We start from the raw sequence: 23,936 nt of genomic DNA, 5'->3' as shown, positions 1-23,936 counted from the left end.
ATCCAGTTCCAGATCGCGTGCACCCCGCCCTCCCCTGTCAACAGTACAGGGACCTCCGGCTCACAGATGTTCGGGACCCCGACACGCCGCGGTGCATACGTCTCCGGGCATGCAACTAACTGCCAGACGTCCCGGGGACCCCGCGACCACCTTCCGGCATGCTGCGGTCCTGAGATCGCGGGAGCCCGCGCCCGTCTCGGAGCGTCCGGGGCCGCGACGTCACCAAGACCGCCCGCCTCTGGGCATCCTGCGGCCCCGACATCACCGGGACCCCGTGCCCACCTTCAGGCACCCTTCAGCCCTGACGTCCCTGGAGCCCCGCGCGCCGACGTCCCCACGACACCCCGCCGCGGGGAACCGAAGCCTGGTCCGCCCGACCCTTCGCCTTTTCCCCTCACAGTAATGCCACTCCACGCGCCGTTTCCAGCCCAGCAGACGACCAAAGGAGTTGACCCGCGGCCAGAGGTCAGACTGGCCGACATAAAGTCCATTGCCCAGCTCCCGAAGCCCTTCACCTTATAGACGGCCACACAGGCTGATGTGCAGCCCAAGTGCACGCCGATGGCCGCCATAAGGCGGCAGGGACAGCAGCAGCAGTAACGAGCAGTCTCCCCAGTGGCAACAGCTACCGGCCACCGAAGAGCCCCATCAGCCACCGCGGAGACTTCACGTTCCCGCCCGCCCACTGCGCTGGTCGATCCGCGTCTGCCTCCTGAGTCGCCGCCAATCAGTGCGAAGGTCCCGCCTTGCGTTCCGAGGAGTCGGCCAATTGTTTTAGTGCGTCTCTCTCGGCTGAGAGCGGGTAGCACCCCGTGTAGAATAATACGCACGCGCTACACCGGGAGGGAAAAGCGGCTCCTTGGCTCCGCCCCTTTGCCCTGTTACGAGAGCCAATGGAAAGTCACGGTTCAGTTGCGTCATTTATCCTAGCAACTAGGGGCAGGTTCTTTTCAAAGGCTCGCTCGGCTTTCCTGCGTTCTGTACAGCGCAGCTGGGCTATCCCTTGGCACGGGTGGCGGAGGCGTTGGAACTGCTGGCGCAGCATGTGGTGCGCGAGCCCAGTAGCAATGGTGGCCTTTTGCGCCGGGCTTTGGGTGTCTAACTCCGTGCCGGCGCAGGGCCAGGAGGCCCGGGGGCGGCCGGGGGCCGACTGTGAAGGTGAGCGGTGTGAGACCTGCCTGCTTGCATGGCGGTGGCACCGCGCTGCAGGGCAGCTGTCGGCTTTGGCTTCTCCATGCCCTGGCTATAAATAACATTTCTCTCAGAACTGCGGGCCTTACCCATTCTTAGTATCAGATCACCTTCGCCCAAACCTAGGAAAAATTCGAACCGGGCCCAGTGACATCGAGCGGACCTAGAGGCCGTGTTTTGGCCACTGCCGCAGTGAAAGCTGGTGGTTTGGATTTGGGTTAGATTTTGTGCAGAGCCAACTAAATGCAGATGACCCTGTCGTCAAAGTGATTCTACGGCTTTAACCGGCGAGCCTTCACACTCCTTGCACAGATGTCTTTCAAGTACAAATTAGTTTGTGACTCCCAAAAGGAAAATAACGTGACAAGTTGTCTGCGCTTGAGGTGGGGTGGCTTAAATCAGAACATAACCAATTAGGATTTTACAATTAAAAGTTGCTTTACGAGGAAGTACATTAACTCCTTAGAAAGGGGAAGAATACAGAAGAATGAGCCCTTCTAAATTCACCTAATCTGAGCTAAGTACTTGCAGTCAGAGCACGAGTCTTTGTCCCACCAAGCGCACCGAGCTTGAGGCTGCTGTTGTTGGTTTTTGTAAAATGAGCCATGATAATACCTACCTAAGAGGGCTGTTAAAAGATCAAAGATGATTAGCTATGCTAGCCCCTCCCTCCATGCACTCTTAGGTCCATGTTTCCTTGAAATAATTAGTTTAAACGGATATCCCCCTCACCAGTCTGTGATCTTGCGAATCTATTCCTGCTGAACAGGAAATTGTGGGCTCACTATATGTGTTGAATGAATGGATGAGTATAGTGTATACTGCTACTACTACCCACTGTCGTCGAGTTGAGTCCAACTCATAGCGACCCTATAAGACAGAGTAGAACGGCCCTGTAGAATTTCCAAGGAGCGCCCGGTGGATTCAAACTGCCGACCTCTTGATTAACAGCGGTAGCACTTAACCACTAGGCCACCAGGGTTTCCATAGTGTATATTATACCTAAATAAAGTTTTGGTAATTGGAGTCCGGATTTGTATCAGCTCTACAATAATTAAACCTTTCTCCAGAGTTTTAAAATATCAACATGTTATTTTAAAACTTTATGTAGCTTAGTTTAGCAAGATTTGTGAGGCATTAGCAGTTGATTTGATGAGTCATCAATAATTTATTTCCTGGAGTTTCTGCCTAAAAAACATTCAGAAGAGCCAGCACTTGTGTATTAATTGTGAAACTTAGATGCCATCTTTCCTGAATTTATTAGGGCAGTCTGCTTCCGTAAAAATTTCAGCCTTGGAAACCCTATAGGTAGTTCTCCTCTGGCCTATAGGGTCACTATGAATTGGAATCAACTTAGACAGCAGTGGGTTTATTGTGATTACTTGCATATCTGACTAACCTGTGTGTATATTTCCATTTGTTAGGCAAACCCGTTGTGACCCTATAGGCCAGAGTAGAATTGCCCATGGGGTTTTTAAGGAGCAGTTCGTGGATTCGAACTGGTGACCTTTTGGTTAGTAGCCTGCGCTAAGTGGCCGTAAAATCACAGGGTAAGGAAATACTACTTTTGGAACAAGAAGAACTAGAATCTAGATCTGGCTGTATTCCTGGTTATGAGCCTTTATTATTAACCTAAAACCCATGCCATCAAGTCAATTCCAACTCATAGCACCCTGTAGGACAGAGTAGAACTGCCTCATAGGGTGTCCCAGGCTGTATATCTTTATGGAAGCAGACTGCCTCATCTTTCTCCCAGGGAGTGGCTGGTGGGTTCAAACCGCCAACCTTCTGGTTAGCAGCTGAGCGCTTAACCACTTCACCACCTAATTTCCTATCAATGGATAAAATTAAAATGCTATGTTTATATATGTGAGAGCAAAGGTAAAAAAACTGATGGTCCATGAGTGAACTCTGACCTATTAATGTATTTTCCTCAAGTTCACAAAATATTTTGAAAATCATTTAAATTACAGGTAGTCCCCAGGTTACAAATGTCCGATTAACGTACAGCCCATAGTTATGAACCCACCTCCGTAAACCCTATTAAAAACTTGAGGTACATACAATGGTTTATAATAACAAACAGCTGCTACTTTGCAACACACATGAAAATATTATTACTGTATTATGTTAAAGTGTTTTAGTGTATCTGGGAGTGTTTCTTGAATGTTTTTTTATGCATAGAAAGTTAACACTGTATACTATGTATTAAGACAAACATTTGACTAACTGATATTAGATAGGAACCATACCTAACTCACGACTTACTTACAAATTTGACTTAAACACTAATTAGGAACAGAACGTACTTGTTTGTAATCCAGGGACTGCCTGTAGTGCCTCAGGTGTCAGCAGATGTCAATCTTATGTAGATTAATCCCCCTTCAATCCAGTCCTCAAAGAATTCTCATAGTTGAAGTTCTAAGAAATAGAGCTCACGTTAAGAAAAATCATAAACCTGTAAGGAAGAAGAACGCTGTGACAGTTGAAACAGGAAATGAAGAAATATGCCTGTAAAGTCTTCAGGTATTAGAATTATCAGGCACAGAATATAAAACATGCTTATTATGTTTAAGGAAATAAGGAAGAAATTGAAAATATGAATAAAGGGCAAAAAAAAAACAAACCAAGCCTGTTGCCATCAAGTCGATTCTGACTCATAGCAACCCTATAGGACAGGAGGCTATTAAAAATGTCCAGTCATATTTGGAAAAGAACCAAATAAATGTCTACAAATAAAATATGGTGGGAATAATAGCAGATTAGACACAGCTGAAAAAAGAATGAGTGATTAGAAGATCTAAAGAATGAATTACTGAGAGATGAAGAGTTGAAAAATATGAGAGAGAGAAAGATACAAAAAGGATAAAAAGAGACATTCCAACATATGTTAATTGGACTCCCAGAAGAAAAAGAGAAACCAAAAGAGATAATGACTCATTTTCAAAACTGATGAAAATCATCCATCCACAAATTTGGTAAGCCCAATATATCCTAAACAGTATAAATAAAAATTATTCCATATCTAATCACATCAGAAGAAAATTGCAGAACACAAAAAAGAGAAAATCTTAAAAACAGCTGGAGAAAAAGACTACTACTTTCAAAGAAATGGCAATTAGACTGACATGATTTTTTTAAAACAATCAAAGCTAGAAGTCTGTGAAAAATATATCTTTAATGTGCTGACAGAAAAAAAAACTATCAACCATTCAGGTTGACAATTTTTTTTTGGTTGTTTATTTTTGGCTGCTTTTAGAACTGTACTGTGCCTGTCTTGAGACATTTTTTTAAATTCTTTGGAAGCCAAAACCTTGGGCAATAAGATATATGACCAGGGAAACTGAGGGTATGGCAGGTGATGGAGGAGCCAAGTTGATGATTTTTCTATTGCAGCCTGTGATTTAAGAATATTTGGGCCTTCATCTTTTGTGCTTGTGCTTTCCCTTCTAACTTCTAGCTTTACACACCATATGTGTTACAGATTAAATTGCATCCCCCAAAATGTGTGTCACCTTGGCTAGGGCATGATTCCCTGTGTTGTGTGGTTGTCTACCATTTTGTGACTTGACTGTAATTTTCTGTGTGTTGTAAATCCCAATCTCTGTCTGTGGTTAATGAGGCAAGATTAGATTATGTTAAAGAGGATTAGGGTGGGATGCAACACCCATACTCAGGTCACAGCCCTGATCAGATGTAAGGAGAGTTTCCTCAGGGTGTGGCCTGCATAGTCTTTCATCTTACAAGAGATAAAAGGAGAAGCTAGCTGAGAGATAGGGATCTCCTACCACCAAGAATGAAGAACCAGGAGGTGAGCCCGTCCTTTGGACCTAGGGTCCCAGCACCAGGGGAAGATTGATGACAAGGGCCTTCCCCCAAAGCCGACAGAGAGAGAAAGCCTTCCGCTAGGCCCTAAAGTTGGACTTCTAGCCTCCTAAACTGTGAGAGAATAAATTTCTGTTTGTTAAAGCCATCTATTTCTGTTATTTCTGTTACAGTGGCACTAGATAACTAAGACAATATGTGACCGGAATAATCATGAGGAAATTAATACTAATCTATGGCCAAAAAGCTGCAGTGTAATTTCAAGTTTCCCTAGTCATATTTGATTTTTAATGCTCTTTCTTATGCAGTCTAAAATAAAGACCCTAATGGATTTAAGTATAAACAATAGCCACATATATCAAGTACTTATACAGTTAATCAGATACTTGTAAGTACTTTACACATATTAGCTCACTGAAAAAAGTCCTCACAAAATCTGAGGAGGTAGGTACTCTAGTTTTCTGTGTTTTACAAGTAGGGGAACTGAAGTATGATAAGTAACTTGCCCAAAGTCACACAGCTAGTAAGTAGTAAGCCACAGAGTACTGAATCACTACTATACTGCCTTCTGAGTATAGTGTGGGAGCTAATTTATTTAGGGAAACATTAAAAATAAAATTGGATCTATGAGTTAGTATACAAATTATTCAACAAATTCCAGGTGCTCTTAAAGTCTGAGCTCGTTATAAAATGTATTACTATATACTTAGGTAACAATACTCTCCTTGTTCTGGTACTACCAAACTGATCTGGTGTTTTTCCAAAATCAAGCTGGAGCAGATAAAGGGGGGCTGACTTCAGTTCTAGAAGGTGTGGATGGGACTGGTGAGAATAATGACCCTAGTTCATTGATAGTTTTAATAATTCCGCAAATCTACTCTTAAACACTTTTTTGAAAAAGTTACAGCTTTTTCCTGCAGGTGGCATTATTATATTTTTTCAAATAGTGGTTTCTCCTTGTGGGCTCTGGTTAATAGTTGTTTACTTGAGCTGTTGAGTCACTTTTCAGATTTTAAGTTTCATTTCATTGAATTCATTGAACACTTCAGTTCATTAATGTTACCAGGTATTTTGTTGAGCATGTTGGGGATTTTTTGTGATAGTTAAATATATTATGGTGAGTTTCTAAAATAAATTAGGAAATATTTCAAACATACAAAAAAATATATATAATCTGTATATGTAGCATCAACATGAAATAAATGTTAATATTTTGCTCCATTTGCTACCATTCTTGTTCTATTTTAAAAAATAAAGCATTAGCTACAGCTAAGTCAAACTCTTTTTCCTTTTTCTCTTCTCTGTCTTCTAAAGTTAATGTGTGGTTCCCATGCATTTTGTAAGAACTTTTACTACAACTGTCTATATCCTTAAATAACCTATGAATTTGTTTTGTGATTTTAAATGTATGTAAATTGTACACTGTTGTCATGATTGAATTATGTCCCCCCAAAAAACTGTGTATATCAATTTGGCTGGGCCATGATTCACAGTATTGTGTGGTTATCCTCCATTTTGTGATTGTAATTTTATATTAAAAAGGAATAGGATGGGATTGTAACACCCTTACCAAGGTCACATCCCTGATCCAATGTAAAAGGAGTTTCCCTAGGGTATGGCCTGCACCACCTTTTATGAGATAAAAAGGAAAGGGAAGCAAACAGAGAGATGGGGGAACAGTATACCACCAAGAAAGCAGTGCTGGGAGCAGAGTGTGTCCTTTGGATCCAGGGTCCCTGCGTGGAGAGGCTCCTAGTCCAGGGGAAGATTGATGACAAGGACCTTCCTACAGAGCTGACAGAGAGAGAAGGGCTTCCCCTGGAGCTGACACCCTGAATTTGGACTTCTAGCCTACTGAACTGTGAGAGAATAAATTTCTCTTTGTTAAAGCCATCCACTTGTGGTATTTCTGTTATAGCAGCACTAGATAACCAAGACAACTGTACGTATTTATTTGCAGCTTTTTTTCATTCAACATTAATGTTTGGGGGATATATGCACATTAGTAACTGTAGATGTGGTTCATTTGTTTTAACTCCTCTGTAGTGTTCCACTTTATGCGTGAAAAGGAGTTTATTGTATAGTCTCCCTTTGAGAGAGTTACTTTTTCCAACTTTTACATAATTTCAATCAAGGTTGCTCTGAATATTCTTAAACGTGTTTCCTTGAGCCCATATGTGATGATTCTTCTGGGTCACACAAGAGAATTTGCTGGGTCATTCTCTATGAGTTGGAATCGACTTGATAGCAATGGGTTGTGGGTGGGTTAGGGTATATTAGTTTCCTATAGCTGCTGTAACGGATTACTGCAACCTTGTTAGCTTAAAACAACATAAGTTATTCTCCCATAATTTAGGAGGCCAGAAGATTAAAATCAAGGTGTCAGTAGAATTAGTTTCTTCCGCAGTCTCTGAGGGAGAATCTGCCCATGCCTCTCTCTTTGCTTTACGTGGTTGCCAGAAATCCTTGGCTAGTAGATGGATCGCTCCAATTTCTGTCTCCTTCCTATGGCCTTATTCTCTGTGTGTGTCTATGTCTGAATCTCCTCCTTTTTTTTATGAAGACACCAGTCATTGGATTTAGGGCCTACACTCATTCAGTAATAAAGAGACTTTGTGGCACAGTGGTTAAGCACTAGGCTGCTAACTGAAAGGTGGCAATTAGAACCCTCCAGCTGTTCTGAAGGTCAAAGATGTGGCAGGCTGCTTCCATAAAGATTACAGCCTTAGAAACCCTATGGGGCAGTTCTACTCTGTTCTACAGGGTAGCTATGAGTGAGAATCGACTCCTTTGGGGTTTTTTTTTTTTTTTTAATGATGTTAATGAGGCAGGATTAGAGGCAGTTAGTGAAGCAGGACTCAATATACAGTATAGGCTGTGTCTTGAGTCAGTGACTTTTGAGATTTGAAAGACAGAATCAAGAGAGGAGAGGAACCCCACACAACCAAGAAAGAAAAGCCAGGAGAACAGTGCATCATTTGGAGCCGGGGTACCTGCGCTGCGAAACTCCTAGACCCAAGGGATGATTGATGACAAGGACCTTCCCCCAGAGCAAACAGAGAGAGAGAGCCTTCTCCCTGAGCTGGCACCCTGAATTCGGACTTCTAACCTCCTAGACTGTGAAAGGATAAATTTCTCTTTGTTAAAGCCATCCATTTGTGGTATTTCTGTTATAGGAGCACTAGATAACTAAGACAGACACCATCGAGTCGATTTTAACTCAGAGAGACCCCATGTGACAAGGGAGAATTGCCCCATAGGATTTTCTAGGCTGTAATCTTTACAGGAGCAGATTGCCAGGTCTGTCTCAGTGGAGCCACTAGGTGGATTCGAACCTAGGCTCTGATAAATGCAAAGATAAATCTTCTCTGGGTATAAGACACCTTTATCGTAAAAAAAAAAAAAAAAAAAAACCCTCTGCCATCGAGTCAATTCTGATTCATAGTGACCCTATAGGACAGAGTAGAACTGCCCCATAGGGTTCCCAAGGAACAGCTGGCAGATTCAAACTGCTGACCTTTTGGTTAGCAGCTGTAGCTCTTAAACACTGCGCCACCTGGGCTCCACCTTCATCCTGGGCCTCATACAATCTCCACAAATAAATCTCAAGAACTGTGGGCTTCATGCAGTACAAAACGAGCAAGCAAACAAGTCACCCTGAGCAAGAACCCATACAAACAATTAGAAATAGAAAACATAGTCATGAAGACTTCAGATATTGGAATTATCAGATGCAGGTCATAAAAAATTAGGTTTAGCGTGTTTAAATAAACAAAAGGCAAACCTGAAAGTATATTCAGGAAATAGGAAACTATAAGCAGATTCGAAAAAAACATTAAAGAGAACTTCTAGAAAAAAAAACTTTAAAATTTAATGAATGGGTTTAATAGTAGGATAGAGAGAGCTGGTGATGGGATCAGTAAACTAGAACCTCTGTACTCAAAGTGTGGTCTTTATACCAGCAGCACTAACCTCTAACACAGAAAGGCAGAATCTTGAATCCCACCTCAGATCTACTAAATTACAGGCTGAATTTTAACAAGACTGTAGGTAGTTAAAGTTGATGTAGGTGGAGCCTGAGAGCCTTCATTTCTAACGAACTCCCAGGTGATGCTACTGGACTGAGAATCATAATCTGAGTAGCAAGGAAATAGAAGGTAGGTCAGAAAAAATGGCATCTTCAATGCGTTCAAAGAAAACAACTGCCTGTGAAACCCAGTGAAAATGTATTTCAAGAATAAGGGTGATAAAAAGATACTTTCAAACAAGACAAAACAAAAAGAGAAAGGAGAGCGAGAGAGACAATTTGAATTCTAAAATTAAAAAAAAAAAAGTAAAGACCCTCTTCAGGCAGAAAGGTGGGAAATCTGAGATTCAAGAAGGAATGATGAGCAAATAAAATAATAAATAGCATGTTTAAATCTTGAGTGCACATAACAAAAATAATACTGCCTGTTGTGGGCCGATGAGTAGATTCTGACTCATAGCAATCCTATAGGACAAGAGAACTGTCCCCATAGGGTTTCCTAGGCTGTAATTTTTACAGGGGGAGCCTTGGTTGTGCAGTGGTTAAGTGCTCAACTGCTAACCAAAGAGTTGGTGGTTCGAACCCACCTGTAAAGATTAGAACAGCCTAGGAAACCCTATGGGACTGTTCTATTCTGTCACATGGGGTCACCATGAGTAGAAATTGACTTGTATCACCTAAGAACAAAAATCTTTGTGGGAACAGATCACCATGTTTTTTTGGTTCCAACCTTGGATCTTTTGGTTAGCAGCCAAGCACTTAACCATTGGACCACCAGGGCTCCTTAATAATAAAGCCTAAAAGATTTTGGGAAACCCTGGTAGCATAGTGGTTAAGTGCTACGGCTGCTAACCAAAGGGTTGGCAGTTTGGATCCACCAGGTACTCCTTGGAAACTGTATGGGCAGTTCTACCCTGTCCTATAGGGTCGCTATGAGTCAGAATAGACTCTATGGCACTGGGTTTGGTTTGGTTTTTTAACAGATTTAAAAAAAAAAAAAATTAAAATACTTGATAACAACATAAGTCAGAAGGGGCAGTCCTTTAATTATCTGGGTGGGGGATCAAGTCCTTTAATTATCTGGGTGGGGGATCAAACTTTAGACATTGATAAATTAGGTACTTATATTTTCTTTATAACTCTAAAGAAACCCTGGTGGCACAGTGGTTAAGTGCTCGGCTACTAACCAAAAGGTCAACGGTTTGAACCCACCAGTCCCCCTGGGGAAGAAATATGTGGCAGTCTTCTTCCGTAAAGATTACAGCCTTGGAAACCCTATCGAATTGTCTGTATGGCAGCTGGTTTTTGGGGGGTTGTTTATAACCCCGAGTTTTTAACTACTAAACCGGTAGAAGAAGAATGATAAAAATGGGGAAATGATTTTGATTGCAACCCAAAACTTGTAGAGAGAAAAACATGAAATCCATTCTCCTATTTTACATGTATTTATATCACCATTTTTTGTAAAGATCAATTTCAAGGTTCATATTGTCATGGTCACGTAAATACCGTCCAGAGGTGAGTTAGCCAGTGTGCCAGGATTTCCTATCTTTTATGGGCATCTCTTTCCTCCCTTAGTTAATTTAAGTTTCATTTTTTTTCTCTAATTAATTTTTGTTCCAATCATTAATTCCTCACATTTTTTTCTTTTCAATTTCTCGAACTGAAAGCCATCTCTGAACACATTAACCATATCAGGAATTCTATTAGTTTTGTTTTCTTCTTGGTGACAACATTTGTGGGACTCTCTGTGCTCCTTCCCGAATGGGGATGGGCATCTTTTGAGTCCTGCCACACAGCTGCCATCCTGGGTGTCTCCTTTAATTCTTCGTTGTATTTTTTCTCTACTTTTCTGGAATATGGAGTCCTGGTTGCATAGTGGTTAAGGGCTAACCAAAAGGTCAGCAGTTTGAATCCACCAGCTGTTCCTTGGAAACTCCATGAGGCAGTTCTTCTCTGTCCTATTGGGTCACTATGAGTCGGAATCTACTCCATGGCAATGGGTTTTTCTTGGAATACATGCCATCCTTTTTTGGTTCATTCCCCCATTTTGGTGAAGCACAAACCAAACCAGTTGCCGTCGAGTCGAAGCACACAGTGTCCCGAAAAACTGAATGTAAATAAAATTTTGAGATCTCAAATGTCTGAGAATGTCTTTATTTACCTTCACATTTAACTAATTGATTGAATATAGAATTTGGGAATGAAAATATTTTTCCATTGGAATTTTGATGACATTGTGCCATTTTCTTCTAGTTTCTAGTGTTGTTAAGATATTTAATGTGAAATAGTTCACAACTGTTATTTGAAATTTTTTTTTTCTTCCTTTTTACAAAACTAGAATCTTTTCTTTTCTACCAGGTTTTTAAAGTTTCTTAATTTGTGTGCTTGGTATAGATCTTTATTTTATTTTATTGAGGTCTATTTTTTTTTTTTTTTTAATCAATCCAGAAAAGCGCTTAGCTACTAACTGAAAGCTTGGCAGTTCAAATCCACCCAGAGGTATCTCAGGAGACCTGGCAACCTACTTCTGAAAAAGCACAGTGATTGAAAACTCTGTGAAGCACAGTTCTACTCTGAAACACACAGGCCACTATGAATAGGAGTTTAGGTTATCAATCCGAAAATTGTATCTTTCTGTAATGGAAATATTTCCTGTATTGTATCTTTGACAATCTCATATTCTATTATATCTTTCTGGAACTCATTGTTTAGGTATTGGGATTCCTGAATTTCTGAAATTTTATTATCCATTTTCTACCTCTTTGCTTTCTGGTCTATTTTCCAGGAATTTTTTTTTTTTTCAACTTTAATCTCCTAAATCCTCTGTTGATTTTTCTTTAATTTCAGCTATCATATTTTTAATTATTGAGAACTCTTACTGGCTCTTTGATTGTCTGAATATTGTTTATTTATCTCTTTTTTTCTTGCTTAAAACTTGTCTATTTTACCATCTATTGGTTTTATTGATCTTCATTTTCTATTTAATTAATTTATGTTCTCTTTATTATTCGATGTTTTTGTACTTTTTAAAACTTGAGTTGAATATTTACTGATTAATTTTTCATTTTTTCTTTTGAAATAGATACTTTTAATGTTACGAGTTTTATTCTAAGTACTGCCTTAGCTGCATCTCTTTAAGTTTTACAGATAGTATTCTTATTGTAATTAAGCACTAAAAATTTTACATTTTCATCATTACTTTTTCTTTGACCCATGAATTACTTATTAGTGTGTACTGAAAATTTCCAGACATGTGGAGGACAGATACTGGTTTGGTAGTGTTATTATTTTATTTTTGTTATTGACTTCTAACTGAGCTCAGGGAAACAAAATGATACTTTCTGAGACTTGCTTTCCTTGTGGGAGACCTGGGTTCAATTCTTGGCTAATGTACTTCATGCATAGCCACCACCCGTCTACTTGCTGCCACCCATGTGTCAGTGGAAGCTTGCATGCTGCTGTGATGCTGAACAGGTTTCAGCGGAGCTTCCGGAGTAAGATAGACTGGGAAGAAAGTCCTGATGATCCACTTCCGAAAATCAGCTGATGAAAAACTCTATGGATCATAATGATTTGTTGTGCATGGGGATCACCATGAGCAGGGGGCCAGCTTAGTGGCAGCTAACAACAACAACAATATCTCCATGCCTCGAACCAACTAACTTTTTTATTTGGTAGGTGGGACATACACCTAGGTGTAGTAGTGTCTATACGGTGAATACATACATAATTTCTTTGTTGCTTCTAGTGTGTATAGAATTTTTGAACCGATTCTACAACTTCTTGATAGCCAAAGGAGTTAACTTTTCTCTGGACATCATAGAAAAAGAATTGATCAGCTTTTGCTTGGATGTCAAAGGAAAAGAAAATCGCCTGGTATGGTAAATTTTCACCTTTCGTTTTTCTCTTGGGCTTGAAGAAACTGCTAATAGTTTCATTTCTCATCTTGGACTTGATGTTTTTCTGCTTACATGCTTGCCTCGGGCATGTTCATTGTAGGCTGCAAATAGAAATTGATCTTTCAGAGAAATGCAGTCATATGTATTTTTATCCAAACTATATCCAGTTTCATTTTGCTTTCTGACTGAATAAGCCATAGACAACTAATTCTGTTTTCTTAAATAAAATTATGAAACTGAATTCCTAGTAAGAATTGACTGTCCTGAGTTAAGAGCAGGAAGACTTTCGATCTCTTACCAAGACAATTAGTCAAGCTTATCAAAACCTTTTATAGTATTATTTACACATTACTAATGGTTGGTAATGGCAGTTCGAATCCACCAGATGCTCCTTGGAAGCCCTATGGGACAGTTCTACTCTGTCCAAAAGGTTCTCTACAAGTCAAAATTGACTCGACGGTGGTGTTTTTTTCCTTTTTTTAATGAGCTGCTTACATTTTATTGTAAAGGTGTTTATATGGTATTTCCCAGGGATGCACATATGGCTTGTTTCAATATACTAAACAATATACATCACTAAAGAGTATTTTGCCTAAAGTTATCACATTCCCTAAAATTGTCCTGTTGAATTTGTTAAATTCGCATTACAGACAGCTCAGTACCAACAGATGGTAAAACCCTTGGCATTGATTTTTGCCATTGTTTTTGATATTTTTCAACATAAAAATCTTAAGTCAGGTAGCTTGAAAGGCAGCGTAGTGTGGTGGAAAAAGGCATGACCTCTAGAGCCAAAATGCTAGATTTTGAATTCTGTCTTTTCTACTTTTAGCTGGGTGACCTTCAGTTGGCCTAGGTGTAACTGAGGGTAATAACAGCGCTTACTTCACAGGATTGTTGTGAGAGTTAAATAATACCCTCAAAGCACTTTGAGCAGCGCCTGGCACAGAGAAAACACGTAGCATTCTTTAGCATCCTGTGAACTGAAGAGTCACTTCTAATTAAGATGATCACAGGAATTGAGTCTTGTTTTCTGTTGTCTTAGTCAAGGGGTTAACATTTAACAGCTGGACCATGAAAACTAGGTTAATCTTTTCCTTATTTCTAGATACTATATTACTCCCCTCACCCCGACACAAAATTCTCTTAATTCTCCTTCAGTGCTATTATCTCGGAGCAACGAAAGACGCAGCCACAAAGATCCTAAGTGAAGTTACTCGCCCAATGAGTGTGCATATGCCTGCCACGAAGATTTGTGAGAAGCTGAAGAAGGCAGACAGTCAGATCTGTGAGCTGAAATATGGTAAAATGGAGTCAAGTGTTTTTTCCAATATGCCCGATGCATTGCCAAACCTCTTAATAAAAGGCCGTGTTTTCTAATGAGTCAGTGTTAAAAGGAAAGGAACCCTTAGCTCACCAATAGGATGCTGGGCTGACTGACAAATGGTGCCTAGTGTCTTTTGAGCTTCTTTAAGGGAAGAAGACTAAATAGTACTGTAATCAAAATTAGGTAAAACTGCCAACCCAAACAGCAAAGTTTAAATGACCAAGGCAACGTCTGCACGTATATGTCAAGGGAAATTTTAAAATATAAAAGGAACAGCTAATTAGGGTGATTTAGTTCTTGGTAAGGAGTTCCTGGGTGATGCAAACAGTTAAATGCTTGACTACTAGCTGAAAAGTTGGTGGTTCAAACCCACCCAGAGGCTCCTTGGAAGATAGGCCTGGTGATCTGCTTCAGAAACATCACGGCCTTCAAAACCCTATGGAGCACACGTGGGGTTGCCATGAGTTGGAATTGACTCTAGTGGCAACTAACAACAATAGTTCTTGGTAACCAATTGAGACAAAAGTTCCATCTCTTCAAAGATGTAAATGTAACTGTATCTTTCTTCCTACCATATCTATCATTTTACCCGCTTTAAATTCTAGGAAATAGGTTATTACATCAAATCAGCTCTTGCCTGATGAAATAGCCTTATCAGGGGTGCCTAAAATAAACAGCCAGGAAGGAAAGAAGATGCCCTATTTAAAACACTATCCTTGGCCTTATAAATTTCACATAGATAGATCCATTGTTGTACTGAATGTTTGTATGTGAGCCAGCCTTTTGGATAGATCAAGTAGGTATGATAAAAGACTGGGAAATTCCTCCCTGGCCTATCCTTAACCCTTAACCCCTGAAATCCCACCAGTAAAGGTTTATTCCTTTTGCTTAAACCACTGTTTACTGTCACATATGTGGAATAGTATCATAAACTCCTTAAGTAATTAGCACCTAGCTCTGAATTATTTTCCAGTGTAGCTATATAATATGCCTATGTATCATAACTACATAAAAGATACATAGCTAGCTTTAAATAGTTTTAAAAGCTGGAAGATGCCAAAGATGACCTGTTTCTCAATTTGCCAAGGGCAGGACCTAACTTCTAGGGTAGTGATTAAGGGACAAGCACCCCTTTATGTTGGCTTCAAAATAATGAAATAGACTCAGGGATCACTGAACCCACGTAAGCAATATTCACCAAAGGAACAAACTCCTGCTGATTCTTTCATTCACCACATTTATTTTAAATACCTTCTATTATGTACAAGAATCTTACAGGGCTAATCAGGTATTGGGAAGAAGAGAGTACCTACGTAACTATATGTTTTGACGATACTGGCCACTAGAGGCCCTTGAGGAGCCGTGAACTAGTTTTAATTTTTGTACCAGCCTTTTTTTTTACTTTGTAGTTTTAGGGTGTCACATAGGCTTCCCCCTTTTAAAAATTAATGCCAGATGCCAAGTTCCCCAGAAAAACTCAAACTACTGACATTTGCAAGAAGTACAAGAATAGACCCACAGTTCTAAATTTCTTCTCCCCAGCTTATTGTTGGCAGCAAAGTTGAGTTGTGTGATGTTAATGAATTGGGCTATAAGAGCTTCCACTTTTAAAGGTCTTCTTTCAAGATGAAATTACCACACAAGGTAAGTGTGGACTTGGATGATGTTTTAAATTAGGAAGGGTTCAGTCAGCTTTTGATCTGAAGGACGGTTTTTGTTTGCTTTGTTTCTTAAAGGAAACCCCGGTGGCCTAGTGGTTAAGTGCTACGGCTGGTAACCAAAGGGTGGTCAGTTTGAATCCGCCAGGCACTCCTTGGAAACTCTATGGGGCAGTTCTACTCTGTCCTATAGGGTCACTATGAGTCGGAATCAACTCATGGCATTGTTTCTTAAAAGGATGTGGTCACTATAAAAATTTAAGGGTTCTCTGGAGCACGGGTGTAGCTGACCCTAAAAAAAAAAAAACTTAAAAATCGAGCTTTTACATTTGAATACATTTACTGGAAATTTTTGATTAATCACTTGACAACTCTGTCAGATTTTTAAAAGGCTTTTAAACGCTATGCTCTACTAGGCAGGGGAAGCAGGAAAGGACTCTCAATTCAAGCTGAAAAGGTCCTGAGCTGTTACTAATTGTTTACTAAGTAAATTTAAGCGTGCTATTCGGCATTCAAGCAAACCCCTGAGGAAAGAGGAGCATTAAACTTAATTTTTTGTTTCTACTTTTGGTTCTAGAAGTTTTCTGCAGATAATCAGTAAACAAGAAAATAGTCTTGCTAGGGTAGTTAGAGCTTGGAGAAGAGGTCTTTAAGGAGCCAAGTTGGCTGGCATCGAAGGAGTGGCAAAAGAGAAATGGGTGTACCGCAAAGGGCTTTAAGATTAGTAATCCCAGTAAGGGCGGGGGAATCAGGTTAGTTTAAGCAGAGATTCAAAACAATTAAGGATCAGTGAAAATGGTCCTAGTTTTATCCACATGGTTGGGTTTCTTTAAACTTTTATGTTTATTCCTCTTAGTACGAATGTTATGTTTTTAATAAAAGGTGAATCCTAACTTTGTAGTTAATCACAGTCTATGGCTTTCACAAGGCCATTCTCAAGGCACTGCCTTTGATCTATTTCCTTCTTTTTACCTTAGAAGCACAATTACTCATTTTAGGAGTGCTGGGAAACCCTGGTGGTGTAGTGGTTAAGTGCTACAGCTGGTAACCAAAAGGTTGGCAGTTCAAGTCCACCAGGTGCTCCTTGGAAACTCTATGGGGCAGTTCTACTCTGTCCTATAGGGTCGCTATGAGTCGTAATCGACTCGATGGCAGTGGGTGGGAAACCCTGGTGGCGTAGTGGTTAAGTGCTACGGTTGCTAACCAAGAGGTCACCGGTTCATATCCGCCAGGCGCTCCTCGGAATCGACTCAATGGCAGTGGGTTTGGTTTTTTTGTTTGGATCTTCAGGACCCAGTCTTACAGACCTGACAGCAGATATTGCAAAAATACACAGGCTCCTGTTTTGAAGCAAGGATCATCTCTTAGAGAAAAACTGATAGAACGCTAACTATCCCAATAGCTTTGTACATGATAGATTTTCTTTAGGTATGTTTTGGTTTCCATAGAAATTGGAGCTGTTCCCCCCTTTGGATCCCAGGGCCCTCAGCACCAAGAGAAGTAACACAATTTGCCTTTTAAAGTGTTTAATAGTTCTTGGGTTTTGTTCGTATATATGTGTGTGTGTTTTCTTTTGTTGTTTAGAGAAGAAGTTGGACTTGGCATCAGTTGACCTGTCGAAGCTGAGAGTGGCAGAGCTGAAGCAGATCCTGTATAGCTGGGGAGAAGAGTGCAGGGCCTGCGTGGAAAAAACAGACTACGTGAATCTGATTAAAGAACTGGCACCCAAGTATGCAACAACACACCCCAAAACAGAGCTCTGACTCGCGGACGCCGGTGCACTGTTGATTGTAATGAGAAAGAAACGACTCTCCAGGGTGTGGATACACTGGCTGAGGATAACTGGGAGCTGCACTATGCGTGGTCTTTTATTTTCTGTCTTGATATTACACCAGAAGTGGTCACCTGAGTTTAGGAGTAACACTAGTGACATCAGCGATCCCTTACAGTTGGAGTATACCAAAACCTAAAAGTGCCTTTCTCATGATTTTCTCATGAGGATTATGTAAGTAATCATTGACTATCTCCTAAAACTGGGGAAAATGAACTGGAAAAATTCACAGAGTAAATTGGTTCTGAAAGGGATGAGCGTGTTCATAGACCCCACACTGTGCACTAATGTGTGTGTGAGAAAAACCATAAAACTTTATTAAGACAATAAAGAAGATTCAAATGAGCAGATAGATGTATCATGTTAATGATGGAAAACTCAGTATTATAAAGATGTCAATTTTTCTAAGGGGTATTGACATACAAAGAAAGAAAAAAACAATTATGGATACAAAGGCAGGTACATATGTAGATCTGGTGATCTCAAAACAAACAAAAAAACCTAAACCCATTGCTGTCCAGTTGATTCTAACTCATAACAACCCTATAGGATATCGTAGAACTCCCCATAGGGTTTCCAAGGATTTGAACTGCAGACCTTTGTGGTTACCAGCCAAGCTCTTAACCACTAGTGCCACCAGGGCTCCAGATCTGATGCCAGACAATAGATATTTCCTAAAACTCTATAAGGTTAAAACTTTCTTCATTTGTATAGTCTGTTTTTATACTAATTTTTAATATATATTGGTTTAGGACAAAAGAAACAATGTTTAGCTTATCGAATTCACAATTTCAACCCAAAATAATAACAAACAAAAGGTTTTAAGAAATAAGGTTTGTATTTTCAACTGTAAACCATTCTGCATTCTAGGTCTCTTTTTTTTTTTTTGCTAGAATGGTGGGGACAAGAGGCAGTACTTTGAATTAGTTTCCTGTCTGAAGAAATACCTACTTAAAATTTATTTAAACCAAAGAAAGAGATCAAGAAGCCACTTAAATATAGCTAAAGTTTTGGCAAATTGTATCAACACAGCATTATTAATTGAACCAAGCTCAGGTCTTCTTCAAGCTTCACTACCACACACCAGACAAGCCTTTGATAGAGGAGGAAACCATAGTAGGACCACCTGGGGGCGACATGGGGCTATGCGGTTCTTATCATTTTTCTTTTTCTATTGTACCTTAGATGAAGGTTTACAGAACAAACTAGCTTCTCATTAAACAATTAGTACACGTCTTGTTCTGTGACATTGGTTACCAACCTCATGACATGTCAACACTCTCCCTTCTCAATCCTGGGTTCCCAATCATCAGATTTCCTGTCTCCTACCTGGCAGTCCTTGCCCCTGGGCTGGTGTGCCCCTTTAGTCTCGTTTGGTTTTATAGGCCTGTCTAATCTTTGGCTGAAGGGTCAACCTCAGGAGTCACTTCATTACTGAGCTAAAAGGGTATCCGGGGCCATACTCTCGGGGTTTCTCCAGTCTTTGTCAGACCACTGAGTCTGTTCTTTTTTTGTGAATTAGAATTTTGTTCTACGTTTTTCTCCAGCTCTATCTAGGACCCTCTATTGTGATCCTTCTCAGAGCAGTCAGTGGTGGTAGCCGGGCACCAGCTAGTTGTGCTGGACTTAGTCTGGTGGCTGTGGTAGTTGTGGTCCATTAAGCTATGTGGTTTTTAATGCTATTTTATCAGTTCTAACTCGTAAAAATCATTTCCAGTTCCATATATCCTAGCCACATAAAAATAGGAAACCATGGTAAAGCGGTTGCCTCTGTATGGCAGCCAGGCAATGACTGTAAAGCGGCAGGAGGGAATTTTCTGGGGTGATGCAAATATCCTATATCTTAACTGGGGTGGTGGTTACATGGGTGAATACGATTGCCAAAAGTCATCCAATACTACACTTAGACCTATTCATTTTATTGGACATAAATTATATCTCAGAAAAACTGTTTTTACCTAAATCCATAAGTACGTAAGATTTAGAAGCCAGACATTCTGATAAAAGTGATAAAACTCTTGGCTAAAAAATGTTCTCTAAACAGCAGTGAGCTGGGACAGAACATTCCTGGTCTAGTCTAGATTTTAAAAGTCCTAAGCAGAAGACCCTTTAATTTGGGTCTTAAATAAACATGGGAGACTAGCTGTAACATTTTAGAGCTCAGTTTACTAGTTGGAGTTCTTGGTTTGAGTATGGACAACTTGTAATACACATTTCACTACGAAGTTTCCAATTTAGGCCAAATTAGGTTGCCATACTACTAAAAAAAAAAAACAGTACAAGAAAATACTTGATTAGCAGATTTGTAAAAAAACAAGGGAGCATTTTGTGATGCGGAGGCCCCATCCATGGGATTGAGCAACTCTTGGTTCTTACCTGTCTAGGCAGATACCCATGTGTTTCTTATCCCTGGTTGCACCAAGAAGAAAGAATTGTCAAGTGGCCATTCCTTCACTGTGTACTTCACCTAAAACAATTCCACCAGGAGAGAAGTCCCTCTGGATGTGTTCTCATTCTGAGTTTAAAATTTTTTCATTGGTTTCTATGTTATTGATTTTAGTTTGTTTTTTCCCCCCCTCCTTCCGCTTTTAGTGTGGAGATCTAAATCTTGTAGTAGCAACACGCGATGAAAATTAGAAACGTATTTAGATCAAGTTTTTATTCCTCGAAAAATACTTTTTCTATTCTGGTAACACAAAACAAAGGTCTATAGAAAAGGGACTGAGTAGCCATATTGCTACATATTAATAGTTTTTTTTTTTTTTTTCTTTTTTGGGGGAGTTTGGTATGTTCTTCACTGGCAAAAATTTGGGGACCTTGGGATTGTCTAAGCACACCTGGGGCTGAATTTTCAGAGCTCACCAGTGGATTGAGACCTTTAAATTCAAATTTTAAATGTGGTTAGGCTATTGCTAGTGAAATAGATCAGTTCTAAGCCACACATCTTATAGGTGGGCTTCTGCCTGTTGGCCCAGTGGTTTTCAACCTTGGCTCCACATTAGAAGCACCTGGGGAACATTAAAAAGTCCTGAAGCCCATGCTGTACTGCACGTCAATTACTTCTGACCTGGGTGGTGGTGGTGGGGAGTCCCAGGTGTCAGAACTTTTTTTCAATGCTTCTCAGATGATTTCAATGTGAAGCCAAGTTTGAGAATCACTGTATTGGGTACTCCAGGAGTCCCTGGGTGGTACAAAGGTTAAGTGCTCGACTACTAAATAAATGAAAGTTTGGTGGTTTGAACCTACCCAGTGCCTTGGAAACGGGCCTGGCGATCTGCTTCCAAAAGGTCATAGCTTTGAAAACCCTTTGGAGCAGTTCTACTCTGCACAAGGAGGTCACCATGAGTCATAATCTACTTGGTGACTGGACTGGTCCTGGGTATTATACATAAAATTCTGACGGCTGCCTCCAAGGGGCGGTGGTGCCTTGGTGTAGCAAGCTCAGCCTTTGCAATTTGACTCTTCCGAGGTTAGGATGTTTGACCTCACAAGACTATGTATGCAATCTGGCAAGTCAAGCGTTTTTTGTGAAAATATATCTGCTTATTAAGATACTGTGGATTGGCTGGCTATACTGTGTAAGAGATTAATTAACCCAGACTTAAAAGAGGAAATGAAAGAACACATAAAGACATATGAGTCCACAATCCATTACCAAGATCCTTGGAGCTAGATAGTCTTGGAATACATAATTTTTCAGATTTTTAGAACAGTAATATGGTATATACATTACTGTGTAACATTCTTTGTTGCTTGGACAGCACCCTGTAAACAGCCTACTGTGAGTCCAGATAAAGTTTATTTTTATTTTTGAACATTTTATTTATGCTTTAGGTGAGTGTTTACAGAGCATTTGTGATTTCACTCAGCATGATGCCCTCCTGGTTCATTCCTGTTGTGAGTTGTTTCAGAGATTTATCATTGTTCTTTATCATTACTTCTCGTCAAATGAGTTACCAAAGAAAAATAACTTAATTTTTCAAAGCTTTTTGGATTTTGGAATCGTGGATGAGAGATCATGGACCTGTAATTGTGCAGTAACTCCAATCTAGTTGTTATCAATGAGTTTGACTTTAGGCCTTCATTTTTTTTTTTTTTTCTTCATACTCATGGCCTTTTTTAAAAATTGTGGTAAAAATATATGTAACAAAACATTAGTCAATTCAACAATTTTTACATGTGTAATTCAGTAACATTGATTACATTCATCATGTTGTGCAACCATTATCGTTATCTTTTTCCAAGTTATTCCACCACCATTAACAGAAACTCAGTGGACTTCAGACCTTCTCTTATAAAATCTCCCCTCTCCTGTAGACTTCTGGGAGTTGAAAGGCAACCAGAGGCCTGGAATTTGCCAGGCCTCAGAAAACTAGGACTCAAAGGAGCACAATTATTTTCTTTGGGCCACTTGCCTTACCGGAGCATATTGTCGTTGTTGGGAACCGTGGAGTCGATTTTGACTCCTAGAGACCCATGTGACAGAGTAGAACTCCCGCATAGGTTTGTCTAGGCTGTAATCCCTACAAGAGCAGATCTTCAGGACTTCCTCCCACGGAGCTGCTGGGTGGGTTTGACTGCCCTGTTGGTTAGCAGCTGAATGCTTGACCTTTGCACCAACTGGGCTCCTTTACCGGAGCACAGAGCAGGATAAATCTTAATATCCATTGAGGAAATGTGTTCAGTGTGTCTTCCTTCCCCAAGCAGGTGTTTCAGCTGTGCAGTTTCCTCTTTGGGCTGTGATAGCCAAGAAGCGAAAGGAGCGGCTGCTTCTCCTTTCTGCACTTCCTAAGGTCCCGGCCCCACCCTTGAGGTTTATTTTTCGTCAGACTAAGTCTATCCTGCTCAGGCTTTGCAACCGTCAGGTATCGCCTATGGCTGCACTGTTCACAGTCACCTGAAGGAGACGTTGCTTAAAGCGCCCTTGCCTTTTTTCCTTTTGAATTTTTCAAGACCTATTTTGGAGAAAACAGATCAAATGCCGGCTCCCCAGTGACGGAGCAGCTATAAACACATTCTAAGGGATCCTGGGCTGTGCAGTTTCTAGCAGGTAGTAAACTTGTTCACCTATTAGATTATCTAGGAATGTGTGTGTATCACAGGAACTTGGGTGTTCCCCTTAGTTCTAAATCTTCCACTAAGAAGCGTAGTTGCTTCTTAGTATCTCTATTCTTCCTCAATCCTAAATTAACAGGTTTCTTGTTCCTTTAGATACGGATTAAGAATTTCCTCCTTCCCAGATGTGTGTGTGTGTGTGTGTATTTAATATGAAGTGGGCAGAGGGTTATTGACCATCCCATAATAGTTGTTTTTCAGAAAAGTCTACTCTTGTTACATTTTTGTTACAACTTTCACAACACCTCACGGTGATTGGTTGATTCACAAGGTTTCCCCTCGTCACCTGGCAGGATGCCGAGGCGCAGGCGCACCAACTCCAAATTTACCCGCTTTATGAGTTTTCTGGGGTGGGAGTAACCAGCCCTCGCCATTTTTGGGGGGCTGTGTGCAGCATTTTTAGAGCTGTGCGTAAAAACTCATTCACAAAATTATGCGGACTGCCGGCACATCCAGGACTGAAGATCCTCCCCTCACTGTTCATGAATATGTATGTCACTCCCTATATAAGGAGCAAATCTGCCTTAATTCAGGGAACTGACATCCTTAGTGAGTGTGATTCCGGCAGCGTTTAAGTTCGCAAAGTGAATAAACCCTTCTGTTCTTCAACGCCGAGTCTGGCTGACTTGAATTTGCTAGTCTGTAGGTCAAGAACCTATTAGTTGTCAGCTTCAAATGCACTTTATTTATTCAAGCAGTTTTAGATTTACAGAGAAATTGTGCAGAGAGTTCCCATATATTCCTTTTCCCTGCTATACATTGTTTCTATGACTAAAATCTTGCGTTAGTGCGGCACATTTGTTATAATTGACGAATCAGTATTGACATTTTTCACTGAAGTCCATAGCTTACCTCAAGGTTCGGTCTTTGTGTTGTGCCCTTCTTTGGGTTTTGACAAACACATAATGTTGTGTATCCACCATTATGGTATCAGGTAGAATAGGCTCACTGCCCTTACAACGTGTCCTGTGCTTCGCCTAGTTCTCTCTCTCCCTCAGTCTCTGGCAACTACTTATCTTTTTATCATCTCTATAATTTTGCTGCAATATGTATGTATTTTTTG

At 40.4% G+C, this 23,936-nt stretch overlaps 2 protein-coding genes across 3 annotated transcripts in view; one reads left to right on the top strand and one right to left on the bottom strand.

Annotated features, from left to right (window-relative positions):
• HSPA14 (heat shock protein family A (Hsp70) member 14) overlaps positions 1-623 on the bottom strand; it is a 33,823-nt gene extending 33,200 nt beyond the window's left edge. For both annotated transcript variants that reach the window (XM_064284879.1, XM_003410573.4), the window contains exon 1: positions 516-623. In XM_064284879.1, the coding sequence (XP_064140949.1) occupies positions 516-572 (57 nt within the window). In that variant the 5' untranslated portion in view covers positions 573-623. The remainder of the gene's footprint in view (positions 1-515) is intronic.
• CDNF (cerebral dopamine neurotrophic factor) lies at positions 620-18,494 on the top strand. Its single transcript, XM_003410574.4, has 4 exons — positions 620-1,158; positions 12,795-12,922; positions 14,104-14,245; positions 17,512-18,494. The coding sequence occupies exons 1-4, from the start codon at positions 894-896 to the stop codon at positions 17,688-17,690; spliced, it is 714 nt and encodes a 237-aa protein (XP_003410622.2). The 5' UTR covers positions 620-893; the 3' UTR covers positions 17,691-18,494.
• The last annotated feature ends 5,442 nt before the right edge of the window (positions 18,495-23,936 follow it).

Source organism: Loxodonta africana, chromosome 4, assembly GCF_030014295.1.
Source record: "Loxodonta africana isolate mLoxAfr1 chromosome 4, mLoxAfr1.hap2, whole genome shotgun sequence".
NCBI lineage: Eukaryota > Metazoa > Chordata > Mammalia > Proboscidea > Elephantidae > Loxodonta > Loxodonta africana.
Note: the sequence above shows the minus strand (reverse complement) of the source record. Positions and strands in the feature narration are given on the sequence as shown.

Excerpts from the sequence above, each read along its gene's own strand:
- CDNF (XM_003410574.4), top strand. The coding sequence starts at position 894 with ATGGAAAGTCACGGTTCAGTTGCGTCATTTATCCTAGCAACTAGGGGC. Across the intron at positions 1,159-12,794 it reads GCCGGGGGCCGACTGTGAAG|TGTGTATAGAATTTTTGAAC; the intron begins GTGAGCGGTGTG and ends TGTTGCTTCTAG. Across the intron at positions 14,246-17,511 it reads GATCTGTGAGCTGAAATATG|AGAAGAAGTTGGACTTGGCA; the intron begins GTAAAATGGAGT and ends TTTGTTGTTTAG.